Source organism: Anopheles merus, chromosome 2R, assembly GCF_017562075.2.
Source record: "Anopheles merus strain MAF chromosome 2R, AmerM5.1, whole genome shotgun sequence".
NCBI classification, from domain to species: domain Eukaryota; kingdom Metazoa; phylum Arthropoda; class Insecta; order Diptera; family Culicidae; genus Anopheles; species Anopheles merus.
The window spans coordinates 4114873-4129302 of NC_054082.1; the positions used below are offsets into that span (position 1 = coordinate 4114873).

The 14430-nt window shown below is 50.0% G+C and overlaps 7 protein-coding genes across 8 annotated transcripts; 3 read left to right on the plus strand and 4 right to left on the minus strand.

The window, feature by feature from the left end:
* Positions 1–30: 30 nt before the first annotated feature.
* LOC121590519 (putative inositol monophosphatase 3) lies at positions 31–1923 on the minus strand. Its single transcript, XM_041910284.1, has 3 exons — positions 1128–1923; positions 787–1053; positions 31–716 (listed from the first exon to the last, which is right to left on the minus strand). Exons 1-3 carry the CDS (start codon positions 1639–1641, stop codon positions 457–459), a joined length of 1041 nt encoding a protein of 346 aa, XP_041766218.1. The 5' UTR covers positions 1642–1923; the 3' UTR covers positions 31–456.
* Positions 1924–1931: 8 nt separating this feature from the next.
* On the plus strand, positions 1932–3887 carry LOC121590514 (putative zinc metalloproteinase YIL108W). The gene is made up of 2 exons (XM_041910273.1): positions 1932–3081; positions 3146–3887. The coding sequence occupies exons 1-2, from the start codon at positions 2207–2209 to the stop codon at positions 3747–3749; spliced, it is 1479 nt and encodes a 492-aa protein (XP_041766207.1). The 5' UTR covers positions 1932–2206; the 3' UTR covers positions 3750–3887.
* On the plus strand, positions 2314–5707 carry LOC121590526 (glycolipid transfer protein 1). The gene is made up of 6 exons (XM_041910296.1): positions 2314–2393; positions 4149–4709; positions 4780–4835; positions 4916–5043; positions 5122–5263; positions 5491–5707. The coding sequence occupies exons 2-6, from the start codon at positions 4547–4549 to the stop codon at positions 5656–5658; spliced, it is 657 nt and encodes a 218-aa protein (XP_041766230.1). The 5' UTR covers positions 2314–2393; positions 4149–4546; the 3' UTR covers positions 5659–5707.
* Positions 5708–5742: 35 nt separating this feature from the next.
* LOC121590531 (transmembrane protein 17-like) lies at positions 5743–6568 on the minus strand. Its single transcript, XM_041910301.1, has 4 exons — positions 6451–6568; positions 6277–6380; positions 6095–6208; positions 5743–6012 (listed from the first exon to the last, which is right to left on the minus strand). The coding sequence occupies exons 1-4, from the start codon at positions 6494–6496 to the stop codon at positions 5743–5745; spliced, it is 534 nt and encodes a 177-aa protein (XP_041766235.1). The 5' UTR covers positions 6497–6568.
* A 204-nt stretch (positions 6569–6772) lies between these two features.
* On the minus strand, positions 6773–10812 carry LOC121590512 (coatomer subunit beta). Its single transcript, XM_041910271.1, has 6 exons — positions 10454–10812; positions 8864–10373; positions 7964–8784; positions 7627–7900; positions 7442–7547; positions 6773–7365 (listed from the first exon to the last, which is right to left on the minus strand). The coding sequence occupies exons 1-6, from the start codon at positions 10545–10547 to the stop codon at positions 7291–7293; spliced, it is 2880 nt and encodes a 959-aa protein (XP_041766205.1). The 5' UTR covers positions 10548–10812; the 3' UTR covers positions 6773–7290.
* A 273-nt stretch (positions 10813–11085) lies between these two features.
* Positions 11086–12509, plus strand: LOC121590525. The gene is made up of 2 exons (XM_041910295.1): positions 11086–11556; positions 11627–12509. The coding sequence occupies exons 1-2, from the start codon at positions 11413–11415 to the stop codon at positions 12176–12178; spliced, it is 696 nt and encodes a 231-aa protein (XP_041766229.1). The 5' UTR covers positions 11086–11412; the 3' UTR covers positions 12179–12509.
* Positions 12504–14370, minus strand: LOC121590524 (putative OPA3-like protein CG13603). Of its 2 annotated transcripts, XM_041910294.1 has the most exons (4): positions 13902–14370; positions 13696–13838; positions 13499–13627; positions 12504–13440 (listed from the first exon to the last, which is right to left on the minus strand). In XM_041910294.1, the coding sequence occupies exons 1-4, from the start codon at positions 14210–14212 to the stop codon at positions 13382–13384; spliced, it is 642 nt and encodes a 213-aa protein (XP_041766228.1). In that variant the 5' UTR covers positions 14213–14370; the 3' UTR covers positions 12504–13381. The 2 variants fall into 2 exon arrangements, with proteins under 2 accessions (XP_041766228.1, XP_041766227.1); XM_041910293.1 differs by having other exon boundaries at positions 12504–13627.
* Between the last annotated feature and the right edge of the window lie 60 nt (positions 14371–14430).

Below are 14430 nucleotides of genomic sequence, written 5' to 3' on the forward strand. Positions count from 1 at the left end.
GTCATCTCGTGTCAAAAGAGTCCGATTGCATGCGTATTACCTATATATCAAATTGGTATGCTACGGATGCTTTTATTTCTTAGTATGGAACTTTGTCATCTAATCAACTAACTATCGAAAGGACAATAAGCCATCCAGCTTCCGTCAAGCCCCCTGCTCCACCGGCTCCTCCTTTCTAGTCTGTGGTCGACGCGTATTCGATAGAAATTGAGATCAAATACTAGAAATAAGTGAACGGGCGTGTCTTTTAGCGGTAAAATTGCCTGCCGTTGTGCATTGTATCTGTGCGCACACACACACTCTTCATCATAATGGTACAGTTATCGCGTAATCGTGATGTGATGCCGAGTGATGGAAATAGGCCACACTGCTTGCTGCTGCCATAAACAAACATACTACAGCATCATTCCCGGGTTTCCTCGTGGATATGTTTTGGCGCAGATCGCCCAGCGGTGCCTACCGCACGAAACGCTTGCTCTCCACTATCCTCTTAATGTACGCTTCGTGCGTCGAGGAAAGGGCCGCTGCCAGCAGCCCGTTCGGGTTGAGCGCCGGCGTATCCCGATGGTACACGATGTTTTCATTGTGCAAATCGCTCATTCTGCCACCGATGGCGCCGAGTATTGCGTCGCCGGCACAAATGTCCCACTTTTTTATATGCGTCGTGTGCAGATACGCCGTCGCGTTGTTCTGTATCACCTGCAGCACCTTGAAGCCTTGAAAGGAGAGAATGGGAACGTTGGAGGAATGGGAGTTCCAAAAGCAGCACTCGGTCCGCTCACTTACCAGCACCGCCGGCCGTTATGACTTGTGCGTTTTCGCCGAATATTTGCTTCGACTGTTCCTTCACAGCGCCCGCATGCGACCGCGACACGATGATGGTTGGATGCTTCGCGTCCGCATCGTGCTTCAGGTTGACGAGCGACTCGGACAATGCCTTGCCGCGCCACGCCCAGGTCGTCTTCATCGTGAAGGGATTGTGTATGATGCCGATCGTTGGAACGCCCTTCACCGCCACGCACACCATCGTGGTGACGTATTCGTGGAGTCGCTCTAGAAAGGTAACGGAAGCTCTACCATTATTAGCTATGCCTTAAGGGCATAAATCCAAACCCTTTTTCCCTTACCGGTGTATTCCTGCGTCGCGTCCAGCGGGTCTATCCACACATCCACCTCGTCGATGGAGACACGTTCGTCCGGCACGGTCACACTCTCCGGCAGCACCGTGGGGTCGAGATCGAACAGCTGCACATCCGCGCACTGCTCCTGCCGGTCGTCCTCCTCGGAGATCACCTTCAGCTTGGGGAAGATTCGCAGCAGCCCATTCTTCATCACACAGTTGGACCGGTAGTCCGCATCGGTCACCGGATTGTTGGCGCCCTCCTTCGTCTTGCCCTTGCTTTGCTCGTGCAGATCGCGCGACTTGGACACGGCCACCACCTCGAAGCCACCGTGCTGGGCGGCCTGTATCGAACCGATCAGCAGCTTGCGCAGGTTGATCTCGTTCGGATTCTTGCTGAACGCATAGCTGGCCGCATTCGCGCTGTTGCTGCTCCAGAGATAGTACAGAATGCACATAAACAGCAGGCCCAGTATCACCACGCCACACTTATTGATGCGTATCGATCTGCCCAAGTTCATTTTGCCTGCTGCTGCACACACTCTCGTCACTAAAGAAAGTCTCGATAATCCTTCAAACGCTTCCTTTTTTTCTTATCCGTACGTTAAGCGGATCATTGTTTATTGAGAAGGGTCCGTGTCGGTGGCACGTTCTCCGTGCGCGAAATTATCCACTGAGCGAGTCTGTTTTTCTTTCGGCTCTGGGCCCAGGGGCTCTGCGCTCCAGGTTCAAAACAAAAGGCCTTTGTGACGACGACACTTTTGACATCTGCTGCAGTAACCTTAGGCGGCCTAAAGAAAAAGGTGTTTTTGTGAGAAAAAAGGGAGTTTAAAAATAAAACAGATACATAAATGATACTTTATATAATGCTCTTAATGTATCACAAACAGCTGAAATGCTAAAACGGGTGGAAAATAATTCCTACATTTGAGGGGAAAATTGCACAAAGCACACCGTTTGTCTAGCTACCGTGAGTACCTTCATCAGCTGTTTGACTGATGACGTCATTCGTGGTGTGGTGTAAACAAACCTGAATCACACGTGCAGAAAAAAAACCCGTTCTACGTACAGGTGCAGAAACAGGCAATGTGTGATTTGGAGCATAATGTTCAATTAAAAAACGTACAGCAAGGTGAAGTGTTTAATTATTGTACCATCTTACTGAAGGGCGATCTAGCGTACCCATGTTTCGGTGGGAAATTTCGCATCCTAGCCGGCAATTGCGAATCCGTCCCGTTTTCCGTCGCGATAGAGAAAGCTGTCGGTAGTGAAGGTGAGAACAAGCAAGTCATTCGAAAGTTTCGCATTCTGTTAAGACTCTCTCCCGGTGAACATCAGTACGCCGTGCAGTACTGCAGCACGCAAACATGTGTCCGCTTAGTGTACACAGCTCCGGAGAGACGGTTTACTGTGGCCCCCGTTTACATCATCTGCCAAGGACACAGCGGTCGCTATCAGTCCGGTGAAAACGATGCGCACAACGATAGCGAGCAAGCGTGTCGCAAAATAACGCTTGCCATCGAGCTGCTCCAGTGTTTGTACGCGGAAAAGCTGCAGGAGCATGGTTTCGGTCGCAAAACGTTCGCGCTCGAGGCACCGTGCCGTCCGTTCTACAGCGAGCTGCAGTGGGCCCAATCCACCACCATGACGGAAGATGCCCTTTGGCACCGGTTCGCTGCCGAGCTGGTGCACCGCAAACACTACGACATGGAGCGGGTGAAGGTGGTCGGCTTTCTGAGCAGTACGCACTTTGAAGGCATCAGCGATGGTGACTATTCGTACGAGAACATCCGGAAGCGCACGACCGGCCATGCGGCACTGGGTGGCGGCGGGTTGGCCCTGTTCGGTACCGGGTGTCTCTACACGTGGCCCTCGACGCTGGAGACGGTTTGCGATGCACTGCTAAGCGAGCAGCCGATCGATTGCGCCAAACTGTTGGACGATAGCAACTACAGACGCACGTAATAATGGGGTTTTCCTCGCTTAATCCTCGCTGAAAGTAAGTGCGAAATGCTTCCTTTTTAGGTATGGCGGATGCTTTGCCACCACCCTCGGCTCGGTTTGCCACGAGATGGGCCATACGTTCGATCTCGGTCACACCCCGGACGGTTCCATCATGGGCGATGGGTTCGATGCCATCGACAACGTGTTTGTTGGGGGAGCTGGAGGCCGCGGGCAGGGTGCGAACGGACCGAAACGCCTCATCGCTACCAAACCGGGCGGTCTGGCCGGTAGACTGACGCAGCTGAAACGCCCAGGCGAGGTGCTACGGCAGCGACTGGAAGCGAAGCAAAACGATGGTGTCTTTTTTGCGCCCACAAGTGCACTGACGCTCAGCTATCATCGGTGGTTCAACGACGTACGGAAGGGTTGCGGTGGTGGGTCAATGAATTTTGATAACACCACCAGAACGGTGTCGTGCAACGGGTCGAGCATCGTTTTGGTGGAATTACGCTCCACCGACAGTGGCATGATGCAAAAATGTTGGACGTTCCAGGAGGGGCAGCAGCCTCGACCCATCTCATTTACGCTTCCCAGGCTAGCAAACTTGCCAGAGCTGACGTTGTTTGTCGTGGACACTGCAGGAAGCATTCTAAAGATAGATCTCAACAGTATTAACCAAGCATAACTAGGCGAAGCACAAACAGAAGCGTGATAAAACAGCATTTTTGCTATCTGTACTGAGAGGGCAAGCTAAAATAAACCCCTTTCCAGTTGCATTAGCGTTTAAATAATTAATTAGAATTGAAATGATGGCTTCAAATTATTGTTATTTAATATGATGACTGTAAATTGCTGCCAGATTGTAGCTGGTAGCAGCCAGATTTGCTGATAACAAAACAATTTAAAAATATTGCCTCGGGCAGCATGGAACTGAGGGTGTTGCTGACGATGGGTCTATCAGACATGCCGCCGTATGGCCTGTATTATTTTTCTCGCCTTCGCGGCCACCACGAAATTATATGGATTAGTCTTATCTCACTTGCCACTAAACATTCGATCTCGGTACGGTCTTTTCCCCTTTTAGATATTCCGATTATCCAAAAGGACCACCAAACCAAGCCACCACCACCGCTCACGGTACGGGATTGCAGCCCGGTGTACAGTCGACGTAAAGTGATAACGTAAGCTTGTGGAGGGCCCCACCTTCTCCCTGACCGGCCTGATGCACAGATGATAAACATTACCATCGGTCGCGCGTAGATAAGATTACATGTTGTGCCATGCACAGAGTCACATTCGATCCGCGACCGTCAGACGGAACCCGAACGCCAAGATTGAAAGCGCTGAAACCAGCGTTCACTCGTGGTGTGCCATTCGAGCATTGGAGTGCCGGGGTATTCGCCCACTTAATGCGGTGAGCGCCAATTAGACACCGTTCGACTTCCCACCAAGCATATAGTGTGCGTCTGTCTGTGTGACACGATGAGTGAAGAGAGTGCGGACAACAGCGCGGCCCCGGCGGTCTGCGAAGCCAAGATCCTGTTTCGTCAGCTGAAGCCATTCCCAGTGATTGATGAGAACAATAATTTTAAGATTGAAACCGCACACTTTCTCGAATCGTCCAACCAAATCATCGATGCCATCGGTATGTATAGCTGTGTAGAGTCGTCAAAGGAAAGAATCCCTTCTCAAACGATACTCATTATCATCTGCAGCATGTTTCGGTAAGCTGTTCTCTCCCATCGTGAAAGATATGCGTCAAAACGTTCAGGTATGGTGGTGAAACCGTGAATCGTGAATGAGTTTCGATGATCGATTTGTTTAATGGAATTTCCTTCCTTTTTTGTGTAGAAAATAGCAGACAAATACAAACAGAACGAATCGCTGTTTAAGTACTTGGAGGATTTAATCCTGAAGGACAAGGACGGAAATGACAACCCGTTCGACACGGTAACGGACGGTTTGCTGTGGCTTAAAAGGTGCGTCCACCGGCCATAATGACCGTTGTGTGAAGAGAAAATTAACCTTGTTTTACTCACCACCACCACCATTGGCAGGGCATTCGAAATGATGGAACAATTCTTTCGCAACCTACTCGAAGACGAAACGCGCAGCGAACAGGTGAAGCCGCACCTTAAAAAGGCGTACGAGGAGTGTCTGCTGCCATATCATGGCTTTCTGGCTCAGAAGGCATTTCAGGTAAGCTCAGCTGTCCATATCTCGGATTCTTTCTCGCGTTTAACGGAACTGGGGCACAAGCGAAAGAAGCGTATCGTGTTTCAGTTAGTGCCAGCATCGAACTTGTGGCCGTTCAACTGAAGCCGTATAAATCGTTAACCGAGTGAGGGTGCCGGATTCACGAAGAGATTACATTTCTTACTCCTAAAAACGGTATTTCAACTAAAAAATAATAATTTTCATTTCAGTTACTCCATTCATTTCTACCTTCGAGATCTTCGCTGCTGGGAACATCCGATTCCAACATGGACAATTTAAAGGCACTGGAGGAATTTTTAGCACTGTTTCGTGCCAACTTGACCCATCTGAACGAATTCTACACCAAACATGACTTACACCGAACCTACAAAGCGTAGTTCGCGTTTACAATTTAAATAAATGAACTGTTTCTTTTGTACAAAGTAATGCTATTTAGTGAAAATTTGCTGTTTTTCCCGATTTCATTGGTCGTCCTTAGCTTCCTTCACCGTGTCGGCTCGCTTGCCCATATATTGCCACCGTTGCATTTGAAACTGTTTCCTGCGAAAGGCAGATATTTGACGCATTGCCGGCACACCAACTACAATCTGCAGCACCAGCAGACCGATCGCGATCGACTGTGTTACGGTTGCTGCCAAATGATTGATCGTGTGCGTTGCTAGCAGCAGGTAAATCTGCAGTGGCAGCTGAATCAGTGTAGACAGTATAAGAAATCCAGCAAAACTGGGTATCTGTAGAGGAAATTAAGTACATACAGCATTAGCTCAAAGGAGAACCTTTTAAAACACACAAAACAGTGATTTGCTACTTTACCGCACTCATCAGGTTGCCGGTGTGGCCGAGATAGAGCCGGAAGACTTCCAGCGGAATTGCCACCACCAGCGAAAGGATGGACAACGTTTGCTCGATTCCGCTTATGTTGAGGAACTGTGGCCCAAAGTGTATGGGAATCAAATTATTACTAGCTAACATCACTTTAAGCTTAGTTTACTTGCCTCGTAATGTAGAGAGACTATTGCAACCAGCAGCCAAACGGCGTAAAAATAAACATTGATGTGAATTAACAGCTGCACCCACAGGTGAGCGATTACTTCTTCCTCTGATGGAACAAAACACCCGGAACGATAATGTTACTGATTAGCCAAAGGCCCTGATAAAACGATGCTTACCAGCGTAATCGGTCACTTTCGGCGTGGAATTTCCATTTCTCTTCATCGTAGCTCCGTACTAGATAAACTGTGGTTCCTGTACGATAAACGTAAAGCCCACGCCGCCCGTTTTGTTTTTGCCTATCACCATGGTTACGAGCAGGCGTGTAACGTGTACGTGCACGTATTACGTGTCAACAGAGTGGCGCAATGTGCCACATGGTATGATTGCGTGGTGCATTTCTTGTTTACCTATAATGCACCACCTTGGACGCTTGATTCCCGCAAAAATGATTCTCATTTCTCTATCCCATGCTGATGGAACGCGCACAAACTGCCCGTGTGAATGGATAAACAGATTTTTCTTATTTATTTTGCGATAGAATATTCATGCCGGAATCCCCCTTTCCTTCCGTTACGAATCGGTGCACGAATAGATAACTGTTACTATTTAAAAAAAAGTAAAGATAAAATATAGGAATGGAGACTCGATACCTGGTCTAACCCCACGCAGTGGCAACACAAATGCAGTTCCCCGGGTGTGTTACATGTAGAAAAAGAAAACCAAAGGAGTGCAATAATTAACCAAGCATTTCCCCCCTGCTTAGTTGGTTCGCTTATGTGTGTGTGTGTGTGTGTGTGTGTGTGTGTGTGTGTGTGTGTGTGTGTGTGTGTGTGTGTGTGTGTGTGTGTGTGTGTGTGTGTGTGTGTGTGTGCATGTGTCTTGTGTTAATTGAAATATGTCGGACCCGGTCGGGCTCGGTTTCGAAGTAATCGTTCGAATTAGCGCAACATGCGTGGGGAAAGAATACTAGAATCTCTCACAAACTAAGAGGCGCTCGCGGGCCCAGTGGAGTAGTATTAAGCGGCAACCGATTTCTCCTGCAAACACTTTTGCGTGTGGTTAATTTTATCGCCCAAGCTCAGCGCCATGCCCTACAGGAAAGTAAATATAGAACAGTGGTTAATGGAAACACGTTTTCACGCGTGAAGCTCAATGTCGTCCAATTACCTGGCTCTTGGCGCGTATTCTTATGTGCCCGGTCACGGGTGCGTCCGGTCGATCCAAGGGCTTCTCGATACTCAAATTTGCCAAAGCATCCTCACCGAAAATGGACCTGAAATTAGCAGTCCATCGTGTTGAGCCGGCGATCTAGCGAAAATTCCTTCAACACACCTCCCAGCCACACTACCTACCTTGCGTACATATTGGCCGCCATAAAACCACACTGGCCCGAAAGTGCCTTCTCCGGCGTGAGGCACTTCATGTTGGTCGACTTGAGCAGCAACCGCAGATAGTCGTGCAAATCGGTAAGCGTCGTGTTGACCGACACCTTGTTTTCCCACTCAAACTCGACCCACATCGTGCGGAACTCGGTATCCGTGCAGCTGGCCGGCAGAATGTAGTCCATGATGTCGATCTGGATCGTATTCAGCACGACCACGTTGGACGAGAACGTGGTATCGTACACTGGAAAAGAAAGGCAGAACGTTAGCAAATGCCTCACTCAACCCCATCGCCCGGCTCGCTCACCAATGTTGCCAAAGATGATGCCATTCTCCGTCGACGACACCTTCACGTTCGCCTTGATGTTGCAGAAATCGTGGGGCGCGAGTACCACCGGGTGCGGTTTCTCCACCAGCTTCAGGTCGCCGACGGTGGCCAGCTCGAGCGTACAGTTCTGCAGCGTATCGCTGGTCTGGTTGACAATCAGCACATCCAGCACGATGTCGTACTGGTTCACGTGCACGTACGCTTCCGCATAGACCGGATCCGAGAACCCGGTCAGCTGGGTCACCTTGTTCAGCTTGCTGTTCGGCGACGCCACGTCGGTCAGTGCGGTGCTCTTTGTACCGGCCAGTGCCTGGTTCAAGCTCAGCTCGAACACATTCTCCCCCAGCTGGTCGTGTTTGCCGTTCGCCAGCTGTGTGAACGCGATCGGATCGTCCGGCTGAATCTTGGCAGCGTTCTTCTGCTGCTTGTCCTTCTTTTCCTGCGCCTTCTCCTCGCTCTGGGCGGTCAGCATGTTGGCCAGCGCGTTCTTGCAGCTCTGCGTGAAGATTTCCACTATTTCGGGCGTCTGCAGGGTCAGCGTCTTCAGACACAAATAGATCCGGTCGGTGTCATCGTTGGTGATGGCTTTCGTCGGCAGTCCGGACTTGCCAAGGTGCAGGATCGAGCTCATGATCAGCATGGCGCAGGTGCACAAACGGTTCTGCTTCTTTTCATTCGGCTCCAGCTGGATGAACTTCAAGGCCAGCTTCGTCAGCGTGGAGGCGAGTGTGGCCGCCACGAAAAAGTCCCCATCCATCATGTACTGACGGAGCGGTGGTCGTTCTACCTTTTTGGCAACCCTTGATGGAAACAGGAAAACGGTCATTAGCACATTATCGCACACAATTTTACACACCACTACCACTAAATAATACTTACGGCGCAACGCTGAACGCGCTCTGAGTAGCGTACGTGCCATCCGAGGTAACCTTGTTGGTGCTGTTCGCCGTCGTCTCGGTGGTTTTTTGCTCCTCCTCGCCCGCCTCATTGCCCGCCAGACGGCTCTGTTCCGCCTCAACAATCGGCACCTCGCCCAGCGCACGGTTGACGACGCCGATTACCTCCATAATGTCCTTCAGCGAGTTGGCATACTCGCCCAAAATCCACAGCGTAGTGCGGTGGATCTTGGCGGACTTGATGGCCGGGAACGCTTCCAGCAGCTTCTCGATGACGAGCGGCTGCAGGTGGGAAAACTTTTGAATCGCTTCCCGCACAAACACCAGCACGTCGCCGGCCGCCAGCTCGTTCGTGTCGGACAGAAACTCCACCAGCACCGGGATGACGGCCGCCGCCACGTCAGGGAACTTGATGCAGCAGGTGTGCAGGGTGCGCACCAGCAGCTGCCGGTACTTGCCCGTATCCTCGTGCTCGATGTTGTGCGTTTTGGACACTTCCTTCTTGAGCACCAGCACCATCTCCTCGATGTTGCGCGACGACACGAGATCCATCGCCAGCGCGAGCGTCTTCCGGCGCACCTCGATATCGGTGGCGCTCAGCACCCGCAGCACGTCCATCACCAGCTCCTGCATGATGCGCTCGATGTTTTCGTTCTCCTTCAGCGCAATCAGCCGATCCAGCACGATCAGCTTCACGTTGTTGTCGCTCTCCTTCACGATCAGATCGATGTAGCAGCTGACGGCCGCCTTGATGGCGGTCGGTGCGGTCGAGAGCGTCACCAGCGTGCCGGCCGCCTCGTACCGCACGGCGTTCGAGGACGAGTTCAGCAGGTTGTAGATGCAGCGAATGAAGCGCGACCGTTCGGCCGGATTGGCGTGGCACACCTTGTAGATCAGCTCGACGATCACGAGCTGCAGAATGTCACCGAAGCTGCTCACCTGATCCAGACAGGAGGCCAGATAGTTCAGGGCCCGCTCCTGGTCGGCGTGCAGCAGCATCAGGAACGCGTTGCGCTTGCACGACATGTCCTGCTGTGTGTCGAGGAAGTTTGCGATCAGCTCGGGCCCGTCCGGCACCAGCCAGTCGAAGTTCTTGTAGATGGTAAAGATGGCCAGCACTGCGTTGCGCCGCACGTACGAATGGCGATGCTCCAGGCTGCTGCGGATCGTCGGCATCAGCGGTTCCAGCAGCTCCGGCTCCTTCAGCTTGCACAGAAAGCGCAGGGTCGCGCCGCGCAGAAACTCGTTCGGGTGCTGCAGATCCTTGCGGTACGCGTCGCACACGAGAATCATCTCCTGCAGCAGCTTGCCATCGGGCGACGTTTTCGGCACGATTTCCCAGTAAATCAGCAGCAGCTTCTTGAGCGTGTGGTTTTGCAGCGGCAGCACGAACCGGATGATCGTCATCAGCAGGTTGGGCAGCCGTTCGCCCTGCAGCATGAGCTGGATGACTTTCTTCATCGTTTCAATCTTTACGTTCACTTCACCCTTCTCTGTGGGCGGGAGGGAAGACAAGCGGTCGGTTTGTGTTAGTGGATTTGGCCGGCGGTCCAGCGAAGCGAGCACCACTTACCTAGGTCCTGCTTGATCTGCATCTCATTGTACAGCTCAATTTCGGGTGGATTTATTATCGTGTAACACGACATTCCCTCAGAGGCCGACGCCATCGCCGCAGTTGTGTGTGGGTTCCGAACCGAGCTGAGTCAACTTTTCTCAAGCACAACGAGCGGGCCTACGGGACACAGGATATCGCATACGCCTCGAGCACCCGGTAAGATACGTGCGTGTTGCCGTTTCCTGCACTGCGGTGTGCTATTGTGGTGCGAATTTAAGGGTTTTCGTCACTATTTTCACACTCCTTGCGCTCCGGTACACCAAAATTTCAACCCAGTTTAGCGATGACAATTATCAATACGTGTCATGGGATACGCTTATACGTCAATTCTGCACACACACATCTACACGCGCTGTCAATATTCTGTTCGACGCCAAGGTGTAGTAAGCAAAGCTATGACTGCAGTTGTTGTTTCGCACAGTTTGTTGGGGTTCGGAGTTTGATTTGCCGAAAATATGGAGATTATTCTTATTTAAATATTGATCAGAATTAATTTGACGAAAAAGATATGTAAAATTTTCAATAACGTTTACCATCAATTTTCTGAGGTGTAAAAATGAAAATTCTCTCTAAAGAAAATGTTCAATGTGGATACAACTTATGCACAACATGTTTATTTCAATGCAGTTTTACAAAATCAATGCATATTATCGATACACCCTTGATATGATTAGTAAAAACAATCGTTTTCAAATAAATGCACATGCACTTTCCAATGCGCCGAGAACTGTTATACTGGCTGCGTTGCGCGTAGTTGTGTGAATCGTATGCACACATAGAAGGCGATTGGATCGAAGTGACAACTTTCACAACAAAACAAATGGGTGAGCGTAAACTTTGCCAGGGTACAGGATAGGCTCCATCGAGTAAATTAGTTAAGTTGTATCGAAAGTGGAAAAGAACAACGATCGCTCACCATGGGCAGTTTAATGGAGGCATGCTGCACTGGTTTTATATGCAGGCTGTGTTCAAAGATGAATCGCACCGTAATTTTCATCTACGGTGCTGATGGCCTCGAGCACAACTTGCTGGAGAAAATCAACAACTATCTCCCAATACAGGTATGGGAACCAACAGAGGTCCAACATTTTCCTGATAAAAATAGCAACTATAGCGTGTATGTGTTTTCAGATCAATGAAGAGGACGAGCTGCCCAAAACTATCTGCGACGCTTGTATGGATAAAATTCTGCTCCACCATCGGCTGATCGAGCAGATACAGTCGGCGCAGAAACGTTTCGTGAAGCTGCGGGGTGAAGAGCAGGCCCGGAACGCAACGGCTGCCGAGTCGGCCGCAAGCTCCCGGACGTTATCCGCCGAATCCACAGCAAGCTCCCGCACCATGTCGGTCGATTCCACGGATGCCGTGGAAGAACCAGCCGAACGAATACAGCAAAGCAATGAAACGAACAACGAAACAGTCGATAACAGTGCGCCCGCCGAGGCGTCGAATGAGCGAGGAGCGCAGGAGGAGCCCCAGGTGAACGACAGCACCAGCCAAGATTCGTCAAGCCAAGAGGCAACGAGCAGCAGCAGTGCCGCAAACGAGACAGTCGGTGAATCGAGTACAAACCGAGAACCAAACGAACCGGGCTCATCGACCGCCAAAACACCGAATCGATTGAAACGCAAGCAGCCAAATCCGTCCCATTCGTCCAAGGTGGCCCGTAAACGGTTAGGATAGGTAGCTTCAATCCGCGCCCTTTGTTGCTCCACTCCCCTGGCAGGGTCAAACGGGACGACTAGGGGGCTGGGTGGTTGGCAATGTTTAACAAAATCTATAATACATTGCACATAAAATCTCGTACGGCTATTAGCTGCAGGCATGACTGTTAAATGTTGCCAATAGCAGCATTGAAACGCTAAATAAGAGAAGCATCCTTTCGTTCTATTCAACTCGTCAATAAATGTATCGTTTTAAGTCTAGTAATACAACGTCCTCTATAAACTCTAACCATAGTGTGCACGCTACATTCTGTTTTGTTTTGTGAATAAATTAGCTGATTCGATTAATATTTCGTTGTTGTTTATTCCTTCTTGTGTTTGCTGCTTTTGCTACTCCGCACTCACAATCAATTATTTACACGACGGTGTGACGACGACACCACCACAGCATTGTACGTTGACGAGTTTTCATGTTTGGCTTCTGTGGCTCTCGCGGAACACAACGATCGGCATCGGCACCATCAGCCGGAGAAGCCGCTTCATTCGACAGAAATTCGACAGTGGCCAGAAAGCAAGGAATGGCATGGCCAATTTTGCCGAATGGTTCATCGCCCTGTTTAGCCTGCTTTCCTTAGGGAAGGGGAACAAGGAGAACGAAAGCAATCTATCTTACTGGTTGCTGGTTCTCTTTGATGTAACACCGTAATTGAATTGTGCTTTACGAAATCTGATATTCAAATGATAGTAACCAATCGCTTAGAAATCCCTTATTTACAATCATTCACACAGAGGGAAAGGAAATCGGGACCCGAAGGAACAATGCAACTAAGCAAACCAAACAGCCGGTACGGGAGTAAGTACAGGTAAAATGCAATTAACGATGCTCTAACTAACAATTGATTGCGAGCGGACTTTTGATGCTTCTTTATCGCACATTATATCATATCTATGCATTTGCTTGCTTTGCATGTTTTACATGCTTGTTGTTTACAACCTGCACGACGAGCCCGTCGAGGGACATTGCGTCATGCTTGTTAAACTATTATAAATTAAAGATAAATTGTTATAAGCGGTATAAAAAAGAGATACGCGTCTCTGGTACGCTAGCTAGAACCAATGTCTTTGAACCGTCTTACACCGAAAGCGTGTCTCTATCCTTCCCTGTCGATGCCGTTCGAGGGTCTAGTGTTGACTTTGAGAAGGTAATTTAAGCTACGTGTGACTATGCCTTGTCGGCGTTGGTCTGTGTGTTCCTCTTCGGCTCCGTCTGCTGAGCTGTCCCTATAAAAAACTTCATTATCGATAATCTCCAACGCATTGGATATGACACCTCTATTACCACTGGCCGCGTTGGGAGCATCCTTCCGTTCGGGTGTGGCAGGGATGTACAGGGGCTGCTCGTGCTTGTTTTTCTTCGTCGTGAACGGTAGCTCGTCCAGTATTTTGGGTTTCCAAGATGATTTCGATTCTGCAATGGATGAATATGATTAATTGTCCATTGCCCGCTGGAAAAGCACATTTCGGCGAGCCGTTTACCCAGATCCGCAGTGACTCGCGCCACTTCACGCAGCTGTGTATCCAATCGTTGGATTTGGAAGTTCAGATCGTTAATAGTGGCCTGCAGTTCTAGCTTTTCCTGCAGTGCCATCTCCTCCTTCATCGCTTCCTTTCGTGCTTGCCTGCAAGTGTAACAAGTTGTAGCCGAAATGCTCCTACTTCCATCTGCCTGCTCTCACCCTTACCTTTGATACTCCAGCAGAAGTAAACCGGCACCGATGGTAAAGATGACGATTTCGCCCAGCAAGTTCGCGCCCAGATCGATGGCCATCGCTTCGTTCAGCACGGGCACGGTGGTGGGTTTGCCGAGATTGAGTGCCCACATTTTCGTCTTCACCTCCATCCAGTTGTAAAACTGTGCCGGCGGCATGCAAACGTACTTCCGAAAGAAGGGACTGTTTTTGGCCCGCTCCTTGAGCAGATTGGCGATCGGTTTGGAGATCTGTTTCATGGCCAGCACGCCAAGCTTGGCGGCCGGAAACGCTCCCACAACCATGATGGCGCTTGGCGAACTCGAAGGATTTGCTAACGATTCACGATTATTCTAGTGCTGTGCGAGATACAACCCGATAAACGAGCGGCTAGTAAATAGTTTTACGCAATATCACCTGAGCCTGGGGCCAAGCTGACTTCTGCCAAAAGTAGCGGAGCTATTAACAATGCTGTCAAACTGAAGGGTCAAGGTTGGTATATGAAGGTGTTTTCGATTAGCTG